General features: G+C 36.1%; 1 protein-coding gene across 1 annotated transcript in view; it reads left to right on the top strand.

Moving 5' to 3' along the window:
• Chm (CHM Rab escort protein) overlaps window positions 1-15,343 on the top strand; it is a 136,281-nt gene extending 120,938 nt beyond the window's left edge. Inside the window, exons 13-15 of the mRNA XM_021153427.2 lie at window positions 1,624-1,722; window positions 7,291-7,451; window positions 12,279-15,343. Coding sequence (XP_021009086.1) covers window positions 1,624-1,722; window positions 7,291-7,451; window positions 12,279-12,470 — 452 coding nt within the window. The 3' untranslated portion in view covers window positions 12,471-15,343. The remainder of the gene's footprint in view (window positions 1-1,623; window positions 1,723-7,290; window positions 7,452-12,278) is intronic.
• Window positions 15,344-26,933: the final 11,590 nt, after the last annotated feature.

Raw genomic sequence — 26,933 nt, 5'->3', positions numbered from 1 at the left:
AGACTTCTACCCAGAGTAACCCTGACCTGCTCCCGTGCCGTTTTTCCTGGGGGAAGGACCCTAGGGCACTCAACCTTCATGCAATCAGACATGCCTCTCAGAGACTGTCTAACAGCTTCCAGACTAATCTCTGTGCAGTACTTAGTCTTACAACTCTCACGGGCGACGGCTTCAAGTGCATGTGGAACTGATTTTTATTATATAGTATGATACAAGGGACCAGATTTCATTGTGACATACATATACTCATGTCATGTGCTTTGGTAATATTCATGCACACACCCACTGCTCTTCTTAGTGCTCCTCTCTCCCTTTCCTTCTTACAGCCTAATACTCCCACTTTAGTTTTCATGTCCTTTCCCTGAAATTTCACTTATGACTAAAAGAGATGTTTGTCTTTTTTATTATTATTTTATTTATTTACATTCCAGTTGTTGTCCCCCCTACCACAGTTCCTTATCCCATTCCTCCCCCCTTGCCCTTGAGAAGATGCCCTTCCCCCATGAGGCCTCTTCTAAGAGGCCCTACCAGCAGCTAACTGAGCCAGAAGCAGATACTTACACCCAACCATTGGACTAAAGTTGGACCACTGTGATTGAATTAGGGGAAGGATTGATTAAGCTGAAGGGGAGAGCGACCTCAAGACCAGCAATCTCAACTAACCTGGATCCCAGGGAGCTCCCAGAGACTGAGCCACCAACCATACAGTATACACAGGCTGGTCCGAGGCTCCCAGCACATATATAACAGAAGAATGCCTAGTCTGGCCTCAGTGGAAGATGCGCTTAATCCTCCAGATGTTTGTCTTTTAAGTGTGACTTACTTTGGCAAAGCAAACTCCACACATTTTCCTATAGATCACATGACTTGGTTCTTTCTTTGTGGCTGGATAAAGTTCTAGTGTGCATCTATGCTATGTTTTCTGTATGTATGGATGCAGAATGAATTTTAATGATGAGTTTTGATTTGGGCTTTCATTATAAAATTTGAAATACCTTTCCAGGGTTTTAAAAAATTCTACTATTTTGAAATAAACTCTTAGAGAAGAAATAGATATACATTTTAGTGGTATATTACAAAAAGAAATTCTTGGCACTCTCTTTTCTCTATTAGATTGGTTTTTTTGCTGTTATTTTATCCCTGTACACATTTTATGATTCAAACTAAGGCAGTAGAATTTCCTTCAAAAAGGTTTATGAAATCTCTGTAATGAATAGATGATTATCAACCAAGTGTATATAATGGATTCTTCTTTGAGCTAAAAAATGCTCTATTTAACTCCTTCCCAAATCCTCGTGTGTGTGTGTGTGTGTGTGTGTGTGTGTGTGTGTGTGTGTGTGTGCATGGGCATGCATGTACAAATGATTCCTTAAGCTTCAAAATTAGATTGAGCTACTACTTGGGTCTTAATGTGATTTTTCTTATAACTATCATTCAAACACATTTAATTTTGTATAACATAATAATAGTGGTTTCACCCGTCCCCTCAATACTAGATTCTAAATTCATTGAACAGAGGAACCATGACTTCCCTAATCACTACTACCCAAAATAGTACTTTGAATATGAGGAAAACAGTTACAATGAGCAGGAAGTCAGAAGGTTTTGTTTTGTCTTTTCCAGACTTGGTACATTTGACTTGCATGTCTTCTAAAACAGCAAGAGAAGATTTAGAAGGAGTAGTCCAGAAATTGTTTATTCCATATACAGAAATAGAAGCAGGTAAGAAAATGGATTATTTGTGATGGAAAGTGAATGTAACATGATATTCCCCTTAGGTATTGCATGAACGGAACTGAAGGTGAACTAAAGAATACTACTTAGAAATAACTCTCACATACGTAATTACTAAAAGTGAGTTTGAGCACAGTCACTGCATAAATAAGAGAAATGTTTATTCTTTAATGTTCTTAGTTTTAAGGAAAATAAACACAGGTATAGACAACCCCCCATAATTGTCAAAATATGCATTTATATGCATGTGTACTTACATGATCAGGGGAGAAAAAGAAAGATTGTTGGAAAATTTCTCAATTTTGGTGGATTACGTGTCTTTTTTTTTTTTTTTTTTCCAAGACAGGGTTTCTCTGTGTAGCCCTGGCTGTCCTGGAACTCACTTTGTAGACCAGGCTGGCCTCGAACTCAGAAATCCACCTGCCTCTGCCTCCCGAGTGCTGGGATTACAGGTCTTTTTTTTATAATTGTATTTATTTTACAGGATCTTTATGAAAAAATCCTATTTTCCTTTATCAAGTTTTATTTATAAAATAAGTTTATTTAACTTTTTGAAGATATAAATATTGCCAATATTAATTGGTACATATATAAGTCCCAATGATTAAATAATCATCTTTAAATGCTACTTATATGCCAAATACATAGCTCTACAAATTATGTGTGTTTCTTACTAATAGGTAAAGAAGGTTCTTCCACTTCGAATTTTTAAAAATCATCCCCCTCCCCCATAAAGAGGATACAAGTAAATAGTATCTCTGAAACAAATATCATATGAGCAGTCAAGAATATAACCTGACAGGTCTTCTTCATGTATGTGATCAAGAGTACAGCCTGAGAGACTCTCTTCACATGTGAGAAGTGAAGATAATTTTCATTTCAAACATTTTCAGCTTCCCTTGAATCCTTTCACTCTTTTCTATTCTTACACTGACATTTTCTTTAAATGATCCTTTATTCAGATAGCCAGCCATTAGTTTACCCCTAATGGTTCTATTTATTTTAGTCTCCGGATTTTGTCTACTTTCTTAATGCAGAGATGTTACATAGTAGGATATAAACATTACATATTAGACAAAGGGTTCCACTTACAGCTGTTAATGTAAATGTAATTTCTTCATAAAATCCACAGGTGAATAAATTCCTTCAATCTAAAAAACTTTGGTTTAGATTTAGTTTTTTGTTTACATTTTTTATTTGAAAGTATCATGTAAATGTTTGAGTTAAGACTTTGATTGCAATGTTAGAATAAAAAAACAGCTGTATTCTTCAACCTAATATAAAGTCATAGTTTTATGTTTAGATTTTAATTGCATCTGTAACTTATTCATGTTCATAAGAACCATGAATACTGTTTTCTTTTCTGAAATATTTCATAGTGTCCCTGTTATAATTTCGGTTTGTAACTGTGCCAAATAATACACTAAACATATAATTATTCTTCACTTTCTAAATGCATTTAATTTTCTGGTTTGCAAAATCAAGCTGACGGAAATTACATGTTCGTTAACTGGCATCCACTAGCCATTTTAGATTTTTAAGATTAATCTTAATGTTGAAAGTGATCCGAGTTTGAAATGATGTATTGTTCGAAACCTGAGTGAAATCCTTTAGCAAGAACTATGCCAGAGGGGTCCTCAGGTGCACCGAGGCACTACAAAGCTAGTTTTCACTGACACATGGGCCTTTTTATCATCAGGATGAGGTAGTGGTCATATTTTAATTAAAATGTCAGAACAAATACTGTTGGAGTTATTGAAAATGAATCACCAGATAAACTGAGCACTGGGCCATGGCAGGTCAAAGAGGCAAAGTCACCTGCAGAAGAGAACTCAATTCATCTTCCTGCCTAAATGAGGCAGACGGAACTTTATGGGCAGTATGAACTTTTCATACATTAAAACACAGTCTTCTCTAACAAAAGCTTCAATTTTCACAGGCTTTTATTGTGCTTTGATTATTTGACAGTCATCTGAAACTTTGTGGTTTAAAGTATTATATTTTTGCTGAAACAAGAATAATGCTGTATGGCCTTATTTAATTTTTATTTTTCCTTTTGAGTTCTACATTCTACATGGTGTTATGTATCATCAGCCTTTATGAAAATCAGCCTAGTCATTGTACAAGGAAGTTCATTTCATGCAAAGAATCATATTCTCCTTACCACTATAAGACTGATTGAGCATGTATGTGGAGAATTGTAGGAAGCTTCTTAAGACTCCCTGTCTTTCTTACCTTTTCAGTTCACGGGTATCAGCTAGAACTCTTCAGAACTGCCCTCTCCAAAGAAATAACAGTATGCTTCCCCACCCACCAGGCTCCTTTAAACACATCAAATACCTTTAAATTCTTCTCTGTTTTTTAGTCTAAAGAAATATCAGATGTTTTATGCTTAATGAGCCTCATTCTGTACATTAGAAAATGAGGTGATCGCTTACAGTTCATTTCCTTATGTAGAGTCTAGAATAGCCTTGTAAACTCAGAGAGGTGTTTATGTAAGGGGTATGTGAGTGTCTATGGCAGAACTTCCCTGATTACTTATTTTACCCAGAAATAGAATTTTCAATACAAGGTAAAACAGCATTTTGTTAGTCCAGTCCTTTTAAGTGTCTGGCATGTAGCATCATCACAGCATCCTCTGCATTGCCTCTCATTCTATTGTCATTTCTCTCTCTAAGAGAGGTGCTTCCTAGAAACAAATTTCCTTCATTATGTGTGCATTTGGTGGCTTTTAGGGGTATTAAATACTTGTTGTATCAGGAAATCAAATGCCATATCTTAATTTCTTATTTTTTCTTTCACTTTAACGTATTCCAGGGCTGAAGCAGCGAAACTAAATGACCTTACTTGCTCCCTACTTGTGGCATGCACCTGGAGACAGTTCTTGCTTTTATTTAGTTTGCCTTCAGTACTTTTCTGTTCCGTGCTTTATTCAGTGGATATTCTTGTCTAATTAACAAAAGCTTCCTTTGTTTTACCCATTACTTCTTTGTCTTTCATATCATCCAACTGATAGAAATGAGCGATTGCTCGGCAGCTTTAATAGTTTTGACAATTATTTGCTTCAGAGTGCATGTTATTTTTCGAGCTCTTACTTTCTCTCTGCCTCCATCTGACCCCGAGGAAAGATGAAGCAATTACTTGTATCTTGGAAGGTTCTAAGGTCAAAGCTTGATGGCTCCCTTGTATCCAGACCATTGATCTTGTGGCTATGTCAATTTTCTCTTTCCTCATAGTTTTTGTCAAAGCTTTAACCTTTGTGAAATCTCTTCCCTAAACTCTGTTGGACTATTCATTTGCCCCATCTTGTATTGAATGAAAGCTGTCCTCTGAGACAGAGAACATTTATGAACTACAAGATAGGCTCACCTAATATATACCTAGACATGCCCTGAGCCCCATTAAGACCTTCCATACCTTAGCTCACTTCCTTGCTGCAGTGTTCGATACAATCACAATTGGGTGGCATTTTCCTGTGATATTTGATGCATGACTTGTAGGTGGTGTTTACCAGCACATTCTCACAGTTTAGTGAAGCTAAACTCACTAGTCAGTTAATAATAACCATGTGATCTTAGCTGCAGCATATCAGTTTCTTGCATTCTTTTGTTCCTAAGTAGTTTGTGACGCTTACATGAATTAGTGGTACGTCAGACTCAAATCTTACTTAGCACCAGAAAGAGACCCCTTGGAACTGGAGAAGGGGCTCAGTGGTTAGGAATATCCTCTCTTCCTAAGAACCTAGCTTCAATTCCTAGCACCCGCATGTCAGCTCACAATTGTTTGTGACTCAGTTCTTGGAAGATTGCATGCCCTCTTTTAGCTTCCTAAGGTAACATGCATGCACATGGTTCATAGGCATATAAACAGCCAAAAAAACACCTACTGATCCACATAAAATAAATAATTATCTTAAAAAGTTAAATAAAAATAAGACTCCTTAGAAGATCACTTCTTTTCCTCAATCTCTTATCTTTTCCCACTAATAATTATCAATTGTCCAGGACAAACAAGAGAAATGGCATATTTGCTCTTCCTACAGTATAGATATTTTAAATTAAATAAAACTTATTTATCCTGGGGACTAGGGAATTCTGATTAACTGAATAGCATATTTAGCTAAAAATCATTCTATATCATTTACTAATTTGATATGAACAGTAATTGGATAATTATACCTTTAGCATTTTCTTTATGGTCCAGACGGTTGTAGTAAACATTTTTGTATTATGATTATGCAAAATTTGAATTTGAGGCAGGGTTGAGCTGGAGAAAACTATAATCAATACATATATTAACAGCAATATTTTTTCAATGAATGATAATTTAATTATAACATTTTAAAAGAAAAGAGGCAGAGAAACGATCATCACTATAATAAGAAATAGGCTGTAGGAATTGAGGCTAACAAGACTGGACTTTTCTATAAACACTTGATATTTTGGTTATTGAGAATAGGACTAAAATCAATTCATAAAGTACTTAGTGAATGTCTTTTGTATACCAGGCCCTGCCTGTATCAGGAGAAAGAATTTAAAAAAAAGAGAATCAGAACTAAGTCTACTACACCTGTCTTTACCTACCATGCATAATGGATGCCTGCCGTTAAATGACAGGCCTTGTACTCAAAATGACATTCAACCTGCCGGCCTCATTTTTTGCTAATTGTTTTTTGTTTGTTGGTTCCCATTAATTTTATAATCCAATAACATACAGCGTTAGAGTGAGAGTTAGAATATATTATTTATATTCTATGTATGCTATCTTAAATACTATTTTAGAGACATCATTCATATATGAAAAAAATTTTCACATTTCAGGTGAAAACTCCAAATTTTAAAAGGTATATTCACAGAAACATCTAAACATTTCTAGAAAGAAATATAAAATGTTTCTACGTCAGGCCTCTGCCAAAGAAACCTCATACCTATCAACAGCCACCTAACCTTTGTCCTCAACCCCTGTTTCTAAACTCTGAGTAACCATTAATTCCCTCTATTCACTGTGTGCTTGCTTATTCTAAATAATGTCTTTTTAGTATAATTAACATCTCATATGTATTAAGTTACTATATACATATTAAGTTGTTTTTCTATGTGAAACATGATTTATGCTGTCTTTTCACCTTGGGAGATAATTTAAGGGTGGGTATGATTGTAGGAACTTTAATGTTTTGTTGCATTTATTTATTTGTTTGTGTGGTCATGTGCATGCAACACTGCACATTTGGTCAGAGGACAATTCAGCAGTTGTTTCTCTCCATCCATCATGTGAGTCCCAGCAATTGCACACCAGTCTTCAGGCTTGATAATCAATGTCTTAACCTGCTGAGCCGTCTTGCTAACCTTTCAAAATAATTTTTAAAATTTAACTGGTGCTGGATTGAAAAGCTTTCACCATATACTTACCTTAGAGTTTTTATTTTCACATTCACTAAATGCATATATATATAAATGTCTTATTGACTATAACGTCTAATTATGCCGTTTTGGTATTTGGTCACATAGTTTAGTAAATTATGTTTTTCAATGTAATAAAATTTATTTCTACCATTAGAAAATGAACAGGTTGAAAAGCCAAGAATTCTATGGGCACTCTACTTCAATATGAGAGACTCTTCGGATATCAGCAGAGATTGTTATAATGATTTACCGCCCAATGTCTATGTGTGCTCTGGCCCTGACTGTAATCTAGGAAATGATAATGCAGTCAAACAGGTAAGGTATTGGTGTTCCTCAGTTTTGTATTTACAAATTGATGTGCTGGGATCCATGGGGTGGGGGTTGTCCTTGTAGGAGGAGGGAAAAGAACTACTGTGAACTGCAGTGGTACTGTAAATATACTTTACCAGATATTTCACTTCCTTGGATTATAGAAGAAATTGTAAAGACGTATTTGTGAGTTGTACTGTGAGAAAAAAGGATGAAGTTGAAAGAAATATATATGTGCTTAAAAATGAATTTAAAGTGCCAGTATTTTTAAATATTACTTCTAATATAAGCAGTTGGATTATTGGTGCATTTTTTGAAAACATAGATGTTGTCCTCCAACAACCTTAGCCATTTCTAGAAGGATATAATTAGTAAAGTATATAAGATATAATTTTACAGTGGTGTGATACATTTCTTAATCTTGGAAAAAAATGAATAATCTTATTTTACATAGTTAACATAACACCATCAGTGTTTTGACTCCAACCAGTGCTAGTTTGAGTTTCAAACTAAACTCAAGACTGCCATTATAGTTGGCAAGAAGTATGTGAAATTCAAGTGGGCTGGTCCTCGGTAGAGCTGTGAAGCAGTACATGCTTACTCTAGGTGCCAAAAGCACACTTTGACTCCAGCAAGCAGAAGATTATTAGGGCACAGTAGAATACACATTTTTTTACCTGGATAGGAAGAAAAGAAGAGAAGGTGTGTTTTGAGACAAACATGTATACTTTTCTCAGATGTGTTTTGGCACATCCATGTTTGAATCAACAAGTCGATAATTTAATACTGTTTTTGTATTTTTAGTAAGTTCTGTTCTTTAATAATTTCATGTATGTATATTGTGTATTCTGATTACTCTTCATCTATTCATTGCAATTTCCTTGCCAATCCTGTCAATAATCACACACACACACACACACACACGTTATATCTCATCCCCTTATTTACTAGTTTTGATTTGGCTTAATGCCCTTACATAGTTTTATTAGGGCCAAATATGTTACTAATGTGGAGAGCATGGACTACTGGCTATACAAGCATATATTCTGCCTCTAGTAGCTCAGCACTGGTAGATCACCTTGAGGCCCATCTCCTTCTATATCTGACAATTATGAGGGCCCAACTTCTGTGAACACAGCTGCTGTGAGTTCATGGTTGTCATGACTGTGTCTTTCTTACTTGGAAGATAGTATTTCACAGACATTTGCCCCATCTTCTTTCCACCCTGTCTTCTGCAGTTCCCTGAGGTTTATGGGGAGGGAATGACTCTAAGAGCACAGGTGACATGACATTCAATTGTATTCCCACCAGTAGCTAGAATCTTTTTGTACCAAGTGACTTTGTTTGTTTCTTACAGTGTTTTTGTTTGTTTGTTTTTGTTTTTGTTTTTTGTAGTCACAGCAGCATTGCTATGAACAATGTCTGGAATTTGTCATATTTTATATTTCATCCTTTAGAGTCTAATATTGGTCCTAGAAAATCATTCTAGGCTCTAAATGATGTCAAACAAGCAGGAATTGACAACTCTTGTCCATGGCTGGGGATTTGCATTTGCAACTTAATAACTTCATTTATACTTTGGTAACCCAGTTTCCTTAAAAGATGAAAATTTCAAATAAGGCTTTTAACCACTTAGCTTAGGGTGAGATTATTTTTCCTGAGTAAACAAAAGGAGTTATAATGCAAGAGCTTTTGTGATCTATATCCTGCATACTAGAAGATTACAGTTAATGGGTAATCATTTGCAGTAATTTGCATCACACAAGATAACTTTCATATGCTACATGAAATATAATAAAGAGATCAGCATTAATTTTCATTTGTCTGCTCATTAACATGTTGCATCATATAATCAGTTGAGGAAAAATATGTTCTCTTTAAAAAAACATCAATAATATTTGTTAGTTGCCAGTTTGTTCAGCTAAAATTTAGCTAATTCCAGTATATCATCATGTGGTTATCTCAATCAACTATTGGCAACATGTGCTTTCAGAATAAGGATAGTCATGAAAGCTCTCAAAATATTATTTTGGCTTTGTCTGTGTAGAAAATACAGGCCCCTGAAGAGTTGTAATATTTTTCTTTTTTCAAATAAAATTCTACATTTTAGCACTTGGAAATTTTGCACATTTTCTTTCTTGTTAGTGCATAGAGACTTGAGTATTTAGTTTCACTTTCTTGTATGCATATGTGACAGCTTATGATTTTAAAATACACAGAAGACCCACACATTGATCTTGCTACCTGCCTGATCTGTCCTTAGAAGCCACCAGTTCAAATACATGTAGTGGTAATGAAAACCTTCTATGGTGAAACACAATAGATGAGGAACATGCCCCATTCAAATACAAAGGAGACAGATGGTACCAGTGGAGAGAATAGCATCTTGCCCTGCACAGGATCTAAACATTATAAAATCCAAATAACCACTTCTTAGTGAAGCAAACCATGGGAGAGCTAGAGTTTGGAAGAAGTGACAGCAGGTAAGAGCAAAGCAGGTAGGCCTGGAGGATGTTATCATGGAATAGTTACAACTGTGCATCTTCTCTTGTTGGTAACAGGGTGGTTTTAAGCTGGGAAGTGGCATAAAGAAAGTTTTGTTTTCCATAAACCCTACTGAAAGGATTATGGTATGAGCCAGAATACGCCAGCTTAACAGATGGTGCATGCTGGAACTTTTTCACTGGGAAAAGAATGGAGTTTAAGAAACAAAAAGTGACACTCCCATGATTTGGCAACTGTTTCTGAGGGAGTAAAGGGGAGGAAGAACTCATACAAATAGAATGGAGTCCTGGACAAAAAAAAAGCCCTTTGAGCTGGATTTTTCACCCTCTTCTATTCCTATTATTCTTCGGTTTGATCTTTTCATTGTGTCCTTAATTTCCTGGACATTTTGGTTTAGGAGCTTTTTACATTTTGTATTTTCTTTGACTGAAGTGTCAGTATTTTCTATGGTACCTTCTGCGCCTGAGATTCTCTCTTCTATCTCTTGTATTCTGTTGGTGATGCCTGATCTGTAGCTCCTGATCTGAATCCTAGGAACCAAGTCAGAAGGAGAGAACCAACTCCTAGAAGTTGTTTTCTAGCCTCTCCAGACAAAGTTTCTGTTATTATCCTTCCACCAAACTCATCTGGTGAAGGTGTCCAGATGCTGAATAATTTAGGTTGTAAAGCTTGTGTACTCCTTTTTTTTTTATACTGAGTCCTTTCATTTTATTCTTTTGTTTTTCTTTTGTTTTTATTAATTTTTTTTATTACGTATTTTCCTCAATTACATTTCCAATGCTATCCCAAAAGTCCCTCATACCTCCCCCCCCCCACTTCCCTACCCACCCATTCCCACTTTTTGGCCCTGGCGTTCCCCTGTACTGGGGCATATAAAGTTTGCATGTCCAATGGGCCTCTCTTTCCAGTGATGGCCGACTAGGCCATCTTTCGATACATACGCAGCTAGAGTCAAGAGCTCCGGGGTACTGGTTAGTTCATATTGTTGTTCCACCTACAGAGTTGCAGATCTCTATAGCTCCTTGGATACTTTCTCTAGCTCCTCCATTGGGGACCCTGTGATCCATCCAATAGCTGACTGTGAGCATCCACTCCTGTGTTTGCTAGGCCCCGGCATCGTCTCACAAGAGACAGCTATATCAGGGTCCTTTCAGCAAAATCTTGCTAGTGTATGCAATGGTGTCATCGTTTGGAGGCTAATTATGGAATGGATCCCTGGATATGGCAGTCTCTAGATGTTCCATCCTTTTGTCTCAGCTCCAAACTTTGTCTCTGTAACTCCTTCCATGGGTGATTGTTTCCAATACTAAGAAGGGGCAAAGTGTCCACACTTTGGTCTTCATTCTTCTTCAGTTTCATGTGTTTTACAAATTGTCTCTTATATCTCTGGTATACTAAGTTTCTGGGCTAATATCCACTTATTAGTGAGTACATATCATTTGAGTTCTTTTGTGATTGTGTTACCTCACTCAGGATGATGCCCTTCAGGTCCAACCATTTGCCTAGGAATTTCATAAATTCATTCTTTTTAATAGCTGAGTAGTACTCCATTGTGTAAATGTACCACATTTTTTGTATCCATTCCTCTGTTGAGGGACATCTGGGTTCTTTCCAGCTTCTGGCTATTATAAATAAGGCTGCTATGAACATAGTGGAGCATGTGTCCTTCTTACCAGTNGGGACATCTTCTGGATATATGCCCAGGAGAGGTATTGCTGGATCCTCCGGTAGTACTATGTCCAATTTTCTGAGGAACCGCCAGACTGATTTCCAGAGTGGTTGTACAAGCTTGCAATCCCACCAACAATGGAGGAGTGCTTGTGTACTCTTTATTGCAGCTCTTCAATTCTGACATTAAAGAGAAAAAACAGCTATAGATAGTAGGTAAACTAATGTCAACTGTGTTCCAATAAACCTTTATTTACAAAAGCAAGAGGTGGTCTAGGTTGGACATTTGGCCAAATAGAGGACCTTGTATGTGCATTATGAAGAAAGTTGAAGCAGTGTAGGAAACCATTATGTTTTTTGCTACCTTATCATTTACTTTCTTACCAGTTGCCAAGAGTAGACGTTCCCTATTGTGACACATATATTTAGCTGTGAGGTGGATTATTGTCACTTGCCACATTTACTATTTGCTTATTATTAGCATCATGTCTGCTTTTTTATTTTCTTATGCTGTCCTGCTAAGCTCAGTCACATGTATTTGTTAAAACCTGATTACATTAATTTTTAAGGATACTATTTTTATTTAGATAGTACTAAAAATGCACATATATTTAAGCTGCTGATGTCCAGAAATTAATTTGTCCTTACATCCTTCACTAGGCGGAAACAGTTTTCCAGCAAATCTGCCCAAATGAAGACTTCTGTCCAGCCCCGCCAAATCCTGAAGATATTATTCTTGATGGAGACAGCTCACAACAAGAAGTTTCAGAATCCAGTGTCATACCAGAAACCAACTCAGAGACTCCCAAGGAAAGTACAGTCCTAGGAGACTCAGAAGAGCCCTCTGAATAGTGGATGTGCATCAGACATAACATTCTATTTGGAAATTCCTGTCGCCTTCACAGTCTTCTTGATAGAAGGAATATTTGAAATCTTTCAAAAAGCAACAACCAATTTATTAGGAAAAATTAGGAGAAACGGGTTCCAGAAATCCAAAAAGGAATTTCTTCATCGAGGGCATTTCCAGAAACATAAAACACTTATAAAGCACATTAACTTGCCTGTTTTAACATACCAAACCTGTGAGATTAGCAGGTGAAAAATATAAATGGACTGATTCCCAGAAATGTAGTTATGATGGGAAAGGGGTCCTATGCTTCGCTAACAATTACGTGGTGTTCACAGAAATTTGTTCGCCAAAATTGTGATCTTTTTTTGTTGTTGTTGTTGAGAGCCACATCTGGAGAGTCAGCTCACATACTTATTTTGTTTATTTGAATTATATTTTCAATCTGGGCATGATATAACAGATAAAAGCATGTGTAAATACAGTAGAATAAAGCTAAACTATCATGAACTGGCCAGGAGCCTATATTTGGAGTAAAAGTTGGTTTTATTTCCTATGTTAAAAGCTGAATATGTTAATACTAAGGTGTTTAGACATTTTGCTGATTTTAATTTCTTAGTAATTAGTGATTTGTATATAAATCACATACACATTGGCCAAACTTCAAAGATTAAGAAATAGAAGAATACAAGCAACCATTTGATAGAGTGATTCTACTGAGTCAACGGAAGCACTAACTTCTTATCCACAGAACTAATTTCATCTTAGTCGTGTTACTCAAAAGATTAGGCAAATTGTTAAACTTCTTATCTTCAGTTTCTCCGGATATGAAGTGAAACCTGCCTCCTATACCAGAGCAGTCATGAAGATCAATGCAGCACTAACAGTAGAATGGTTCTTCTGGACAATAGTGGTTTGGGACTTTCCTATTAATTGATCTGTGGAAAAATATCAAACCAACCTCATGATCACAGTGTTATATTTATTGCAGTAAATTTTTAATGCCAGTCTGTTTCCTAAACTCATTAATAACAGGTGGAATGGTAGTTCTTGAAGTCTTAGGAATACTTTATAAATTAATGTTCCTCTTCTGGCAACAAAACCATCAGGAACTGAACAGAGTGTAGCAATTAATAACCTGTAATATACATTCTACATGAAAAAAAATGAGGGCTATCCATTGGCAGAAAACCTATTTGCGATGCCTACATTTAAATGTCTCTAAGCTCTGATGGTCTACTTTCTTGAGCAATAGTTTAGACCTAGAACTGCCTATAAATAAATAAACAATAAATAAACCCAATGCTTCCTGTCAGGGAGCCATGGCTCCAAGGAAAAGCACAGAATTCTCCATGTGCAGCTGCTTCCCTAACCTGGCCAGGTTTCAGAGATGTTAAAGCTCCCAGCACAGATTCATAAGAAATGTAAAAATCCAAGGAATGTAGCTCTTGCTCACCCTTGAAGAAGGAGTTAGATTGAGAAAATGGGAAAAATTTCCCAGACTTCCAGGCTGTTCCTCTCAGGTTGCCTGTACCTCCCACTGTACAGCTCTCTCCTCTGGAGTATCCTATCCTTTTTATAATGTCACACAAATCAGGGACAGAATCACTTTATAACCTACTTTGTCACAAAGCTTCAGCTCTTATGTCAGCTGTTTCCTGAAGCCCACATAGGGCATGCACTAAATGCCAAGTACGCTCCTGTAATGCATCAGGTACTGGCCCTGCCTCTCCATACCAGCAATATGAAAGTTTCTCTTGGCTGGGGACATTATGTTGGAATACAATCACAGTTATGTCACACCAGTAAAAATGTTATACTTTGTTATAATCTTAGAGTTAAAGGCCTCCTAAATGCAGCATGCACATTTATCTAAGGAGACTATTAAACTAGATAGGGTTAGAATAATTAGAAGAACTAGACACCTTTGGACACTGCAGCTCTGTACATTGTAGAACAACACAGAAACTATTTTTTATTTCATGGCCCAGCATACGCTATATCTTTTTTCATCCTTTTGGTGCAATCAGAAAAAAAAAAAATCTCTCTTCCAGATCATTTACCGAGTATATTATTAAAATGCTTAAAGCTTCTGAATATGGTTAATAATGGCTGTAATACCACAAAATTGTTTTCAAAATTGTAGACAGACCTATTTCTTGTTGCCTCAGAGTGTCATACTAAACCTTTGAAGAGCTTTTTCTTTTGTTTTCTTAATTATTGCTTAATACATGGTTTTACTGTATTAAGGTCAAAACAACACCAACAACAAACCTTAAGGTTGTGTTGTAAAACCTTAAAACACAATGTTTGCTGTTTTGCATAATGCAAACATTTCAGTAATTTTAAATTTTGAAGTTGCTGGTATCAAAATTTTTTTATTTGTTTGTTGAACGTATTTAAATATGCATGCCTGTTTCTGGAAACGAAAAATGGTATATCATTAAGTGATAAGATCCAATAACTAATCCTATGTTGCTTTTGTATATTTTTCTAGTTGGTGTGCCTGTCTAAGAAAGCATATATAATAAATGTCAGTTTCTATTTTTATATAATAAAATGGCCATGGGTAACTTCTAGACTAGTGGACATTTCTAAAGTAATATCTACAACTATAATGTTAATTAATAATTATTAACTTCTGGCAAGATTGTTTCTAGAATTATCTGCCCTAGTATTGTTATCTAGTTCCTAATAGTAGCAATCATTTAAAGGAATTAAAAAAAAACATTTTCTTGCAAATACTTATGTGCTACTGGTATTGAATAATTTGTCTTTTGCGCAGTAAAAGTTCTTACTTATTTAAAAAGGCATGAATATAATAATTTGCATACTGTAACAGGGAATTTTCAGAGAAAATAAAAACTTTTCAATGCTTTTCCACTGTAATGGCTTATTTTTTTATATTTGAATTTTGTGTATAGGGCTAGAGATACAGCTCAATGGTAGACACTTTACATAGCACTGTACCTGCTAGAACGTTAAGTGTAGGCAGCCCACTATCTAGCACCTCCACTCCTCATAGAAGCTTTCCTTAGTTTATAGTCAACTCTGTATGTGCATATGTACTGATCATAATTTAATAAGTATTTTAAATAGGGGAGTGATATAATGTATATTGATTATTATAAATAGTAATCCCAGACACCACTTAAAAAGTATAAATACCAAGAACTGAAAGACAGCCTTGGATCTGAGTTAGTTTTCTGCTCTTATACTGATATTTAAATAGTTGTCAGCCATGTGTTTTAATTTCAAGGCATCTACCTATCCACTGTGGTAAATTTGTAAGGAAAGCTATCAGATTTTGCATTTCTTTGATTTGCATAGCAAAATGTTCTAGATGCCAATATTAATGTCACTATCAAGCAAAAGCAGATGGCACTTTATCCTGAGATTAGTAGTACAGAAGCTGTAAGGCATAAGCAATGACTTTACAATGCATTGATCTCCTACACCTTGCTTCCACATCTTAGACAAAGTGAATTCAAAATGGTTTTCCATGATTGTTGATGAAAACCGGAAATGTTTTTCCAATTTTCTCTTAGGTATTTGAGTCTCTAACAGCTTATTTACAGTAAGAAAGATGATTGCTTCATTCTTTGTATGCAGAAATAATTCATTAAGCTATGGTTTTCCTTATATGAAATAATCAAAGAATACTGATATTTTCTGTCAACTCCAAGTAGTACATGAAGCTGCTGAAATAGAACATATTCAGAAGCTAACCAGAACTCTTGTGAAACTGGCAATTTATCTGTGAGATTATTAATAAATCAAGTTTTCGAAAGCTAAGGTTAATTGAATTTTTAAACAAGTAGCTGTGTTATCCTTCAAGCACCTTGGGGCTCATAGACTATTCACACTCTTTAAAGAAGTGCTTTGATATGTTTGAATTGTCTTTAATGATAGCAGTTTAAAGCACCAAGCAGTTTAACACTTGGCATCCCAAGTTACATTTCAAAGGCTATATATTCCATTACTGCAGTTCTGCTGTGGGCTTCATTGAGAAGTCCTTGCCCTGCAAGTTGCCCTGTCCGTTCTTTCTGATGATGATGACTCTTAGGAGCATTTGACAGGCAGTCATTAGTACTTGAATCTCAGTAGATAGACTAGAGTCTTTTTGTCTGACATTGTAAGAAATTTTTTTTCTCGTAACTTCTATTAATGCTAATAGGACTTGCTTGTGTAAATCTACTTTGTACAAGGTAAGACAGTTGAACCCTAAAAGAAAATTAACTAGTGATGTACACTCTCGCTGATGGAAAGGCAGCACTAGTTAGCCATATTCTGGATTTTCATGTATGGTCCAAAAGCAGCAGTATATTGGGTCGTCAGAAGATTATTGATAGAACTTGAAATTAATACCAGCTCTTGATTTTCTATTCCCATTTTAATACATATGAGAAACTTGCGTTTTTAAGAACTACTTTTTTTAAGTTTTTTTAAGTTTCTCTTGAGTAGGATGAAACTTGGTTGGTTGGTTGATTGGTTGGTTGGGTGGGTGGGTTTTTGTTTGTTTGTTGTTGCTTTTTAGACAGGATTTCACTATGTATCCCTACCTAGCCTGGAAGTTGTAGATCTCTGTAATAGACTCAGCATGTTGCAAAAGGATGCTTCTTTGATGAGTCAGAACTATACTTACTAGAAGGTATAAGGATAAGATAAAACTACTTTGGCATTGTTATTAATATGCCAGTAATACTTTAAAAGTTCTGACCCACATTCATGAGAAGATAAACAACACTAATTGGACACAGGGTTATTGAATTTAAAAAGAGAATGCGACATAAAAATGGGCACAAAATGGAGTATGGGAACAAGCGAGAAGTTAGAGGGAGGTGTCACTGATCTGGACCTGGTAAGAACTGGGAGGATGGAGTTGATAAATAAGGTGAACTAAAGTCTCATGCATCAAGTATCAGACAGTTTATATTCTGAGAGTTAAGAGGAATCACATGAGTAAAATGCTCGATTTCAAGTTGTATACAACCACAAAGATAAGCCACACGTGTCAAAAACGTGTTTTTCCATAAAGGCATATAAAGGATGGTTTTAACATTAGATTGGATACCACCACCAAACAGCAAGGAGTAGTCAAAAGTAAACACTCCTGATACGTAACACCTGGGAGGAGCAGGAAAACACAGCCCAAGGACAATTCTGTGTGTTCAGGAAACTGAGGTCCTAAGACTATTTGCTTTCATCTCACAAGCACTCAGAATTCTCCACGACTTAATCCCTGGACCATGTTCCAACAGGGCCATAGCGGTAGAAGGATATGATCAAAATGCATTGTTTAAATCTATGGGGTTTTCAAATAATTTAAAAAAATTGCAAATGTTGAACATTTTAAACCCATACAATAATAGTGCTACCCACCTCCCAACTCAGTACTCAAGGGAAGCTATACCAGCATGGGGGTAGACTTGGCAGAGTTTATAAGACTGATGGGAGAAAAGAATGGTGAATATGAGGAAAACCACTAACATATCAGTATATAAATTAGGCCTTTTCATATGAGGGGTAGTTTGTCAGTACCTACCAAGACATTAAGTGCAGATAGACTGTTAGCCAGCACTTACATTTCTCATGGTTGGTTTCCCTAGCTTATAGAAAGTTCTATATGTGTAGGTTGTAAATATAATTGAAAATGCCTTATGGATATTTTAGATTGTGGAAGACAGATGGAAAAACTGCCTAAATAAGTCAGTATCTAAAATGAAGAAAGGAATATAATCTGGAAATGTGAAGTATATGAATGTCTAATATATAGTTAGAGTTAGAATTGAGGTTGATAAATAAAGCTATGAGCTATATGGTTTCTGATAAAGGGTTGTGAATGCCCTCTCTTGATGGAATATTGGGGTGTTTCGTGGTAGTCCTTCAACATCCCTACCCTCCCATTCTTGGTACTCAGTAATAATATTAAGCCATAGTAACAAGATAAAGGAGACACACATATACATAGAAATAAAATGTTGAAAGAACCTATTGACAGAAAAGAAAATGCCAAAGCATTTATTCAAAGCCATATCTCAAATCATCTGTGATAGAAAGCCAAAGGAAATGAAGTGTGATTTACTGTTATAAAAACTGCACTCATTTAACTCAGAGCAGCTGTAGATGTCTGTGGATCATCAAGCCAGTCTAGTATGGACAGCAAATGTGCTCATTAGTCCCAGAAGCCTAACTGAAGAGCTGTTCAAAGTTGATGGCTTCAGGGAAGGGAAAGATGGATTTTTCTTTTTTAAGAGTATGGTTGCTGGCAGACCATCCACACTCTGCTGGATGGCTCCATTCCCATGAGTATATGGACAACACAAATTGGAACTACAGAAGTGGATGCTCACAGTCAGCTATTGGATGGATCACAGGGCTCCCAATGGAGGAGCTAGAGAAAGTACCCAAGGAGCTAAAGGGATCTGCAACGGGATAGGTGGAACAACATTATGAACTAACCAGTATCCCGGAGCTCTTGACTCTAGCTGCATATGTATCAAAAGATGGCCTAATCNCCAGGGCCAAAAAGTGGGAGTGGGTGGGTAGGGGAGTGGGAGGGAGGGCATGGGGGACTTTTGGGATAGCATTGGAAATGTAAATGAGTAAAATACCTAATAAAAAAGAAAAAGAAAGAAAAAAAGAGAAAAAAATGACATGAAGTTTGGAGAGAATAAAGAGGTAGGGGTAGATCTGGATGTAGTTAAGGGGGATTGGCTGGTTAATATGATCAAAATATATTGTGTGAAATTCTTAAAGAATTAAAATAATTTTTAAATAACTAAAAATTGTGAAAGTGAAAAGATGGAGAAAATCTTAACAGTAAAATATCTTGCTTTTGTATTTGGGAGAACTGAGGGCCTAAGACTTTGAAGTCAAATCTGAATTTGAATCCTGATGCTGTCACTTGTTCACTGTAACTCTTAGCAAGTCCTTTCAGTCTCTGGCTTTCAGTTTCTTTGTATGTGGCATGGGAATCATGGTAGTACTTGTTGTGAATGATTTTGGTATGGTTGGATCTGATAAAAAAATCCCTGGGAAATACTCAGCAAAGTTCCTGGTACATAAAAAGACACTTTGGTGAAAGGTGGCATTGGTGTCCTAAGAAGAAAGATAGAACCAACTTTAGACTCGTGTTTCCTAATTAGCAGGTCACTTTTCTCTCTGAAAGGGCTCCCATAGCACTTGGGCTAGAGAATTGATAGTGAACCAAACATATTTTTCAGTAGCCTGATGCTAGTGGTTTATTTTAACTTGCTAGTTGAGAAGTGGTAACTATTAAGATCCCATCAAAAGAGGCAGTAAATATAAATACTCAGGTTCTCCTTTGAAATAAGTAGAATTACAGTCTCCACATCATATTTTATGAAGTAAATGGTATAAAAAAAAACACAAAAATGGCTGTGAGACAAGAAAATTAGCAGATGTGTGAAATTCAATCTTTCACTGTGAAAAAGTATTTGTTACACATTCCAGAGTTATGCATATTTACAGAATTTTCCCTCTCCAGCTAACAGTAACTGATACAATACAGGTTAAAATACATGGAAGTACCCTAAGTGTCTGTGGCAATTGGTACTTCAGACTTAACAAGGAGGATCCAAGGAAATTTAAATGCTAAGAGCTGTTTGTGTTATAACTTGAACAGGCAAGAAATCCTAGGGTAAAAAGTCTGTTTACCAAAAATGTGTCTTGTGCTACTTTGTGTGGTACTGCCTAGATGCTCAGCTGTGTCAACATGAAGCTGAGTATCACCTTCCCAGCCAACAGCTGTCAGAAGCTCATTGACTTGGACAATGAACACAAACTTTGTACTTTCTTTTTGTTTATTAGGTATTTTCTTCATTTAATTTACAATGCTACCCCATAAGTCCCCTAAACCCTCCCCCAACTACCCTCCCCCCCCACTCCACTTCTTGGCCCTGGTGTTCCCCTGTACTGAGGCATATAAAGTTTGCACGACCAATGGGACTCTTTCCAGTGATGGCCGACTAGGTCATCTTCTGATACATATGCAGCTAGAGACATGAGCTCCTGGGGGGGGCTGGTTAGTTCATATTGTTGTTCCACCTATAGGGTTGCAGACCCCTTTAGCTCCTTGGATACTTTCTCTAGCTCCTCAATTGGGGGCCCTGTGATCCATCCAATAGCTGACTGTGAGCATCCACTTCTGTGTTTGCTAGGCCCTGGCATAGTCTCACAAGAGACAGCTATATCAGGGTCCTTTCAGCAAAATTTTGCTAGTGTATGCAATGGTGTCAGCATTTGGAAGCTGATTATGGGATGGATCACCTGATATGGCAATCTCTAGATGGTCCATCCTTTCGTCTCAGCTCCACACTGTCTCTGTAACTCCTTCCATGGGTGTTTTGTTCCCAATTCTAAGGAGGGACGAAGTGTCCACACTTCAGTTTTCCTTCTTCTTGAGTTTCATGTGTTTTGCAAATTGTATCTTATATCTTCGGTATTCTAAGTTTCTGGGCTAATATCCACTTATCAGTGAGTGCATATCGTGTGAGTTCTTTTGTGATTGGGTTACCTCACTCAAGATCATGCCCTCCAGGTCCATTCATTTGCCTAAAAATTTCATAAATTCATTCTTTTTAATAGCTGAGTAGTACTCCATTGTGTAAATGTACCATATTTTCTGTATCCATTCCTCTGTTGAGGGGCATCTGGGTTCTTTCCAGCTTCTGGCTATTATAAATANGGCTGCTATGAACATAGTGGAGCATGTGTCCTTCTTACCAGTTGGAACATCTTCTGGATGTATGCCCAGGAGAGGTATCCACATATACTCTTATTGTAGGCTTCACCCTCATAGAAGCAGGGGGAGAGGGAATGGGATAAGGGGTTTCTGGAAGGATAACATTTGAAATGTAAATAAAGAAAATATTCAGTTAAAAAAAAGCTAAAAGAGAAAAGGAGACAACTTTGAAGAATACAGTGAACTTGCTGAGCCTCCCAGGTTTCAAACTGTGTTATAAAAGTTATATTAATGAAAATGTTTTAAGTGTATATGAATAAAAAACATGCAATAACATTGAATACAAAGTCCAGAAACAGTGTTTTACACATATAGGCATGAAATATTTAATAATGACAGTACTTCAGATTGCTGTGAAAATTAACCTAGTTTAAAAATTGGGGAAATATAATATACATGTAGAAAACATGATAGCTTTTAATCTCGGCATTCAGGAGGCAGAGACTAACAAAGCTCTGTGAGTTTGGGTTCACCTTGATCTACACAGTGAATTTCACATCAGCCAGGAATTGGTAGTGAGACTCTGTCTCAAATTTTTAAAAAAGGGTATGACAATTTTAAATCTTATGTAATGCTTACAAATTTCAGGAAGTTCAAAGAATTAGACATTCAAGACAAAACCTAAATGACATTGGGAAAACATGTAGATCACTAAGTTCATGATATTGAGTGGGGATGACTTTCTAAAACAATATGAAAAGTTGAAAAGTTATAAAGGAAATAGTAAACAGCTTGGCTACACCAAAATAAAAATCTTGGCGATAATAAACCACACCACAAGCAAGTTAAAAGCCAGACAGGAAAATCTATTCGCAACAAACATAATAAACACATAACATTCTGAGTATAAAAAGTACTCAGTCATAATAGTAGTGAAACATTATATGAGACTCTACCAAGGAACTAAGTCAAAATTACCAATAAACACATGCCTAGATGCCTAAGAAACAGGGAAATGGAAGTTAAAGAAGTATGATATATTTTTGATTCATCATATATCAGATTGATATGTAAAGCCTGAAAGAATAATATTATCTAGTTTTTAATAAGTGCAAATCAGTCCTTTGGGAATACTGTTGTGACTATTAAAATCTAAAGTATATATATATATATATATATATATATATATACACGCAATAACATGCAATATATATTATATATATATATATATATATNACACGCAATAACATGCAATATATATTATATATATATATATATATATTCAGCATTTAACCTGAAAGAATTTCTCAGATATGTGTATGAATTGATATATATATATGTATAAAAACATATATATATATATATATATATATATATATATACACGCAATAACATGCAATATATATTATATATATATATATATATATTCAGCATTTAACCTGAAAGAATTTCTCAGATATGTGTATGAATTGATATCTATGAGAGGTTAACTTAATATCTGCTTGAAATAGTCACAGAAATAGAAGCAATTTTTTCCTGGTGTTTTCTTTGGCTTCCTCAATTCTCTTGGCAGTTGTTTCAGCATATTCTACAGCCTCCTCTTTGTTTTTCCTAGAACATTTTCTTTTCTTTAGAGCAGTACATCAGTGCTCCTACCACATGGAAAAACAAGATGCTGAATCTCAGGTGCTTTAGTCTTCGGCTTCTTGACTTCTTTGATTAAGGGATTTCTGATAACATAATTACAGATATCATTTCTTTAAAGAGCTTGAAAGCTTTTGGATTCTGTTTACTCTGTGAGGCACCAACAGCACAGTAGTATCTGTTGGTCCAGCATTATCCTTCTCTCCAGAAGCCACACTGCTCGTGTCCCTAGCTGCATATGTAGCTGCATATGTAGCCTAGCAGAAGATGGCCTAGTTGGCCATCATTGGGAAGAGAGGCCCCTTGGTCTTGCAAACGTTATATGCCCCAGTACAGGGGAACACCAGGGCCAAGAAGTGGGAGTGTGTGGGTAGGGGAGCAGGGTGGGGGAGGGTATAGGGGAGTTTCAGGATAGCATTGGAAATGTAAATGAAGAAAATACCTAATAAATAATTGGAAAAAAAGCTATGTCTTTGAGCAAATTCATGTCTCTGGTTCTAGCCTCCTTACTGTAAAACTATAGATGATACTTGCTTTAATATTTATCATTCAGAGAAGACACTATTATCACAAAGTCAGTTTGTATACATGAGCATCACTGTTTGAGGTGGTTTTAATAAGAATGGTCCTCATAGGTTCATCCATTTAAATGCTTAGTCACCAGGAAGTGGCATTATTTGTAAAGGATTAGGAGGTATGGCACTTTTGGAGGAAGTGTGTCATTGGGGGTAGGCTTTGAGGTTGTAAAAGCCCACACCAGGGTGATTATTATCTGTCTGTCTGTCTATCTATCTATCTATCTATCTATCTATCTATCTATTTATCTATCTATCTCTGTCTCTGTATATGGATCAGGTTGTAGCTCTTAACTACTTCTCCAACATCACACCTTCCTGCCACTAATGCCTTGCAATTATGATAATGGACTACTGTTAACTGTTAGCAAACCCCCAATTCAATGTTTTCCTTTATAAGAGTTTTCTTCTATAGGGTTGCAAACCCCTTTAGCTCCTTGTGCACTTTCTCTAACTCCTTCATTAGGGGCCCAGTGTTCCATCCAATAGATGACTATGAGCATCCACTTCTGTATTTGCCAGGCATTGGCATAGCCTCACAAGAGAGAGTTATGTCAGGGTCCTACTAACCAGTTCCCCCAGAGCTGTGTTGCATATGTAGCAGAAGATGGCCTAGTCAGCCATCAGTGGGAGGAGAGGCCCTTGGTCTTGTGAAGATCATATGCTACAGTACAGGGGAATGCCAGGGCCAGGAAGCGGGAGTGCGTGGGTTGGGGAGCACAGCAGGGGGAGGGTATAGGGGACTTTGGGATAGCATTTGAAATGTAAATGAAGAAAATATCTAATAAAAATGCCTTAAAAATAAAAAAAAATAGTTTTCTTCATCATAGTGTCTCTTCACAGAAATAGAATAGTGACTAAGAGTACTAGTCATGTTGCCTTCTGTGATAACCTCAAATGCATGAAATATAATAATTTTAAGTAGTGTTTGAAGAACAAGAATCTTTACTTTGCACTGTTATTGGTTAATAATAAATAAGGTAGTATATGGCACATTATAAACATTAAGCATTTTAAGTGAATGAATGAATAAACAAATAAAATGAATATGCCTGTCTTCAAAAAGTTTTGCTCAAGTATTCTGAATGTGGAAAGTCGATGTGTTAAATGTGTCCAGCTCTAAAAATCTTTGTTTTCTGATAGGGAAAACCCAAGATTAACGTCAGTCAAAATAGCAGTGGATGAAACTTATATTAGGCTATCTTCAGAGATTTGCCCTTAGGGCAATGCTCCACAAGATAAGCTTCCATCTTGATGAAAATAAAAAAAAAACCTAAGGGATTATCTGTTCATAAAATCAGTAACAAAACAAATATTATGCACATTTAATTCAAAAAGGAAGCCAGCCTTTATCATAAGGAGGCAGTAGATAGACCTTGGCAACATTGGACATGTGATGGTTCTGGCCTTAGATTCATGAAGAACAGAGTAAAGGGCTTTTAAAATCTTCCTTTGAGGTTAAAAAATTTGCTAAGGCCAAACCTGTGACAGGGGACTCCCTGCATGCAGGCCAAGAGAGGCCAATGTGTGAATCTGTAGAAGTAAAGCTTGGTTTGTGTTGGAGACTCAAAGGTGGTAGAGATGCCAGTGCTGGGAGATATCTCCCAATAGAGAGCTCCACAAAGGAAGTGGACTGAATACAAAATAGAGGCGTGTGTTGTAGTCAGCAAAGCTAGAAGGGAAGAGTCACCTTTGACATTGGGCACAAAGCTACACGATTTTGAGGTTGCTCTTTGGATTTCCATCTTGATTTGGTCCAATATTTCCACACTATGCTCCCATTCTTCTCTTTTGGAATGATAATATATATTCTGGGGCATTGTAAGTAGGAATTATGTAATTTGCTGTTTGATTTTATAGGGATTTTAAGTTATACTTAAGAGATTATCTTGAGACTCAGAGAAGAGTTTAGACTTTTAGCTAGTCTTAAGACTATGGAAGACTATGGGACCAAGTACATTTTTCATTATGAGATGGCTACAACCCCATGGAGTTCAGGAAGTAGAATATGGTGGTCTGAATGAGAATGGCTCCATAGCTCATATGCTTGAATACTTAGTCCCCAATTGGTGTAACTCTTTGGGAAGGATTAGGGGGTGTGGCTTCATGGAAGAAACTGTCACTGGAGATGAGAAGGTTTCAAAAGCTCATGCCTCCTAGTTAGTACTTTTTGCTTTGTGTTTATGAATAAGGATATTTTATTTTTTTGGTTTTTGGTTTTTGGTTTTTTGAGATAGGGTTTCTCTGTGTAGCCCTGGCTGTCCTGGAACTCACTCTGTAGACCAGGCTGGCCTCAAACTCAGAAATTCACCTGCCTCTGCCTCCCAAATGAATAAGGATATTGCTCTTAGCTACTGCTCTGGCAAAAGGTCTGTTTGACTGCTGCCATGATCCCTGCCACGATGGTCATGGGCCCTCCCTCTGAAACTGTATGCCCAATAAATTTTTCATGTATAATTCACCTTGGTCATGGTGTCTCTTCACAATAGTAGGAAAGCAACTAAGACAATGTGTACGTAAATTTCCTACCATACTGAATGTCAGTTGAAAGAGATCCAGTATATATTGACTTTAATTGACTAAGATAGATTTATTAAACTTTTAAATTCCACATTGCACACTCACCATTGGGAAATTTGATGCCATTCTGTATCCCCAAATAATTTTCAAAAGAAAGCAATAAACTAAAATCATCACTGAAATGAGACTGTTACTAAAGGTAAGAGAAGTTTAATTGAAAATGTTCCCAAATGATAACACAAAACATGTTTATTTAAAAAAAAAAACAGAAATGGTGGTATAAACACTCTGTCTTCCAGGAGCTCAGCAATATTTTGGAGACAGAAACATATAAAAATAAGAAATGATACCATTAGTGTTGTGGTTTATAAGTAGAGACAATGATGTGATTAGTGATTTTACAGAGACTGTGTCTTAGTTACCTCCTGGTTTCTGACATGTGTTTTCTTAAACGTTGAGTTTTGGTGTGTTTTAGAATAAAATATCTGCTCTTGTAAGGATAGCATCAATTCCAGATTTACCCAGCATCTTATATTGTAGTTTGTTCTTCTATGATCACAAAAAATCAATTAACTTCTATCCTCTTAAAAATGTTACTCAAAATAAGAATATAAAAATTGTTCTTGGAATTCGAAAGGCAAATACGTACAAGCCATGAGATCAAGTCCAAATTAAAATCTCAATACATTTTAAAAAATGAAACAGGATGCTGTTTGAGGAAAATAAAGCAGTAGTGGGAATGAGTGTTCTCATATTCTCAATACTCTTCCTTTGCTTTTTTTCTTTCTAAAGTAAATTACAAGACACATTGATAGTGATTTCAATACATTGTACATTCTAAAGTCACTTGAATATTTATTAAGTAATTATAAAATAGAATGTTTTGTTAAATAAAATGACAGTAGAAATAAACTAGATACAGTTCATTTAAAGTATATTCTAGCATAGCAATTTTGTTAGATAATCATATAGCTAACAAATTCCTTTTTCAGATATGGAATCAAATCAGCATTAGGACAGCT

The sequence above is a fragment of the Mus caroli genome, chromosome X (assembly GCF_900094665.2).
Source record: "Mus caroli chromosome X, CAROLI_EIJ_v1.1, whole genome shotgun sequence".
Classification (NCBI taxonomy): domain Eukaryota; kingdom Metazoa; phylum Chordata; class Mammalia; order Rodentia; family Muridae; genus Mus; species Mus caroli.
The sequence above is the reverse complement of the archived record's forward strand: the minus strand, read 5'-3'. Positions and strand labels throughout refer to the sequence as shown.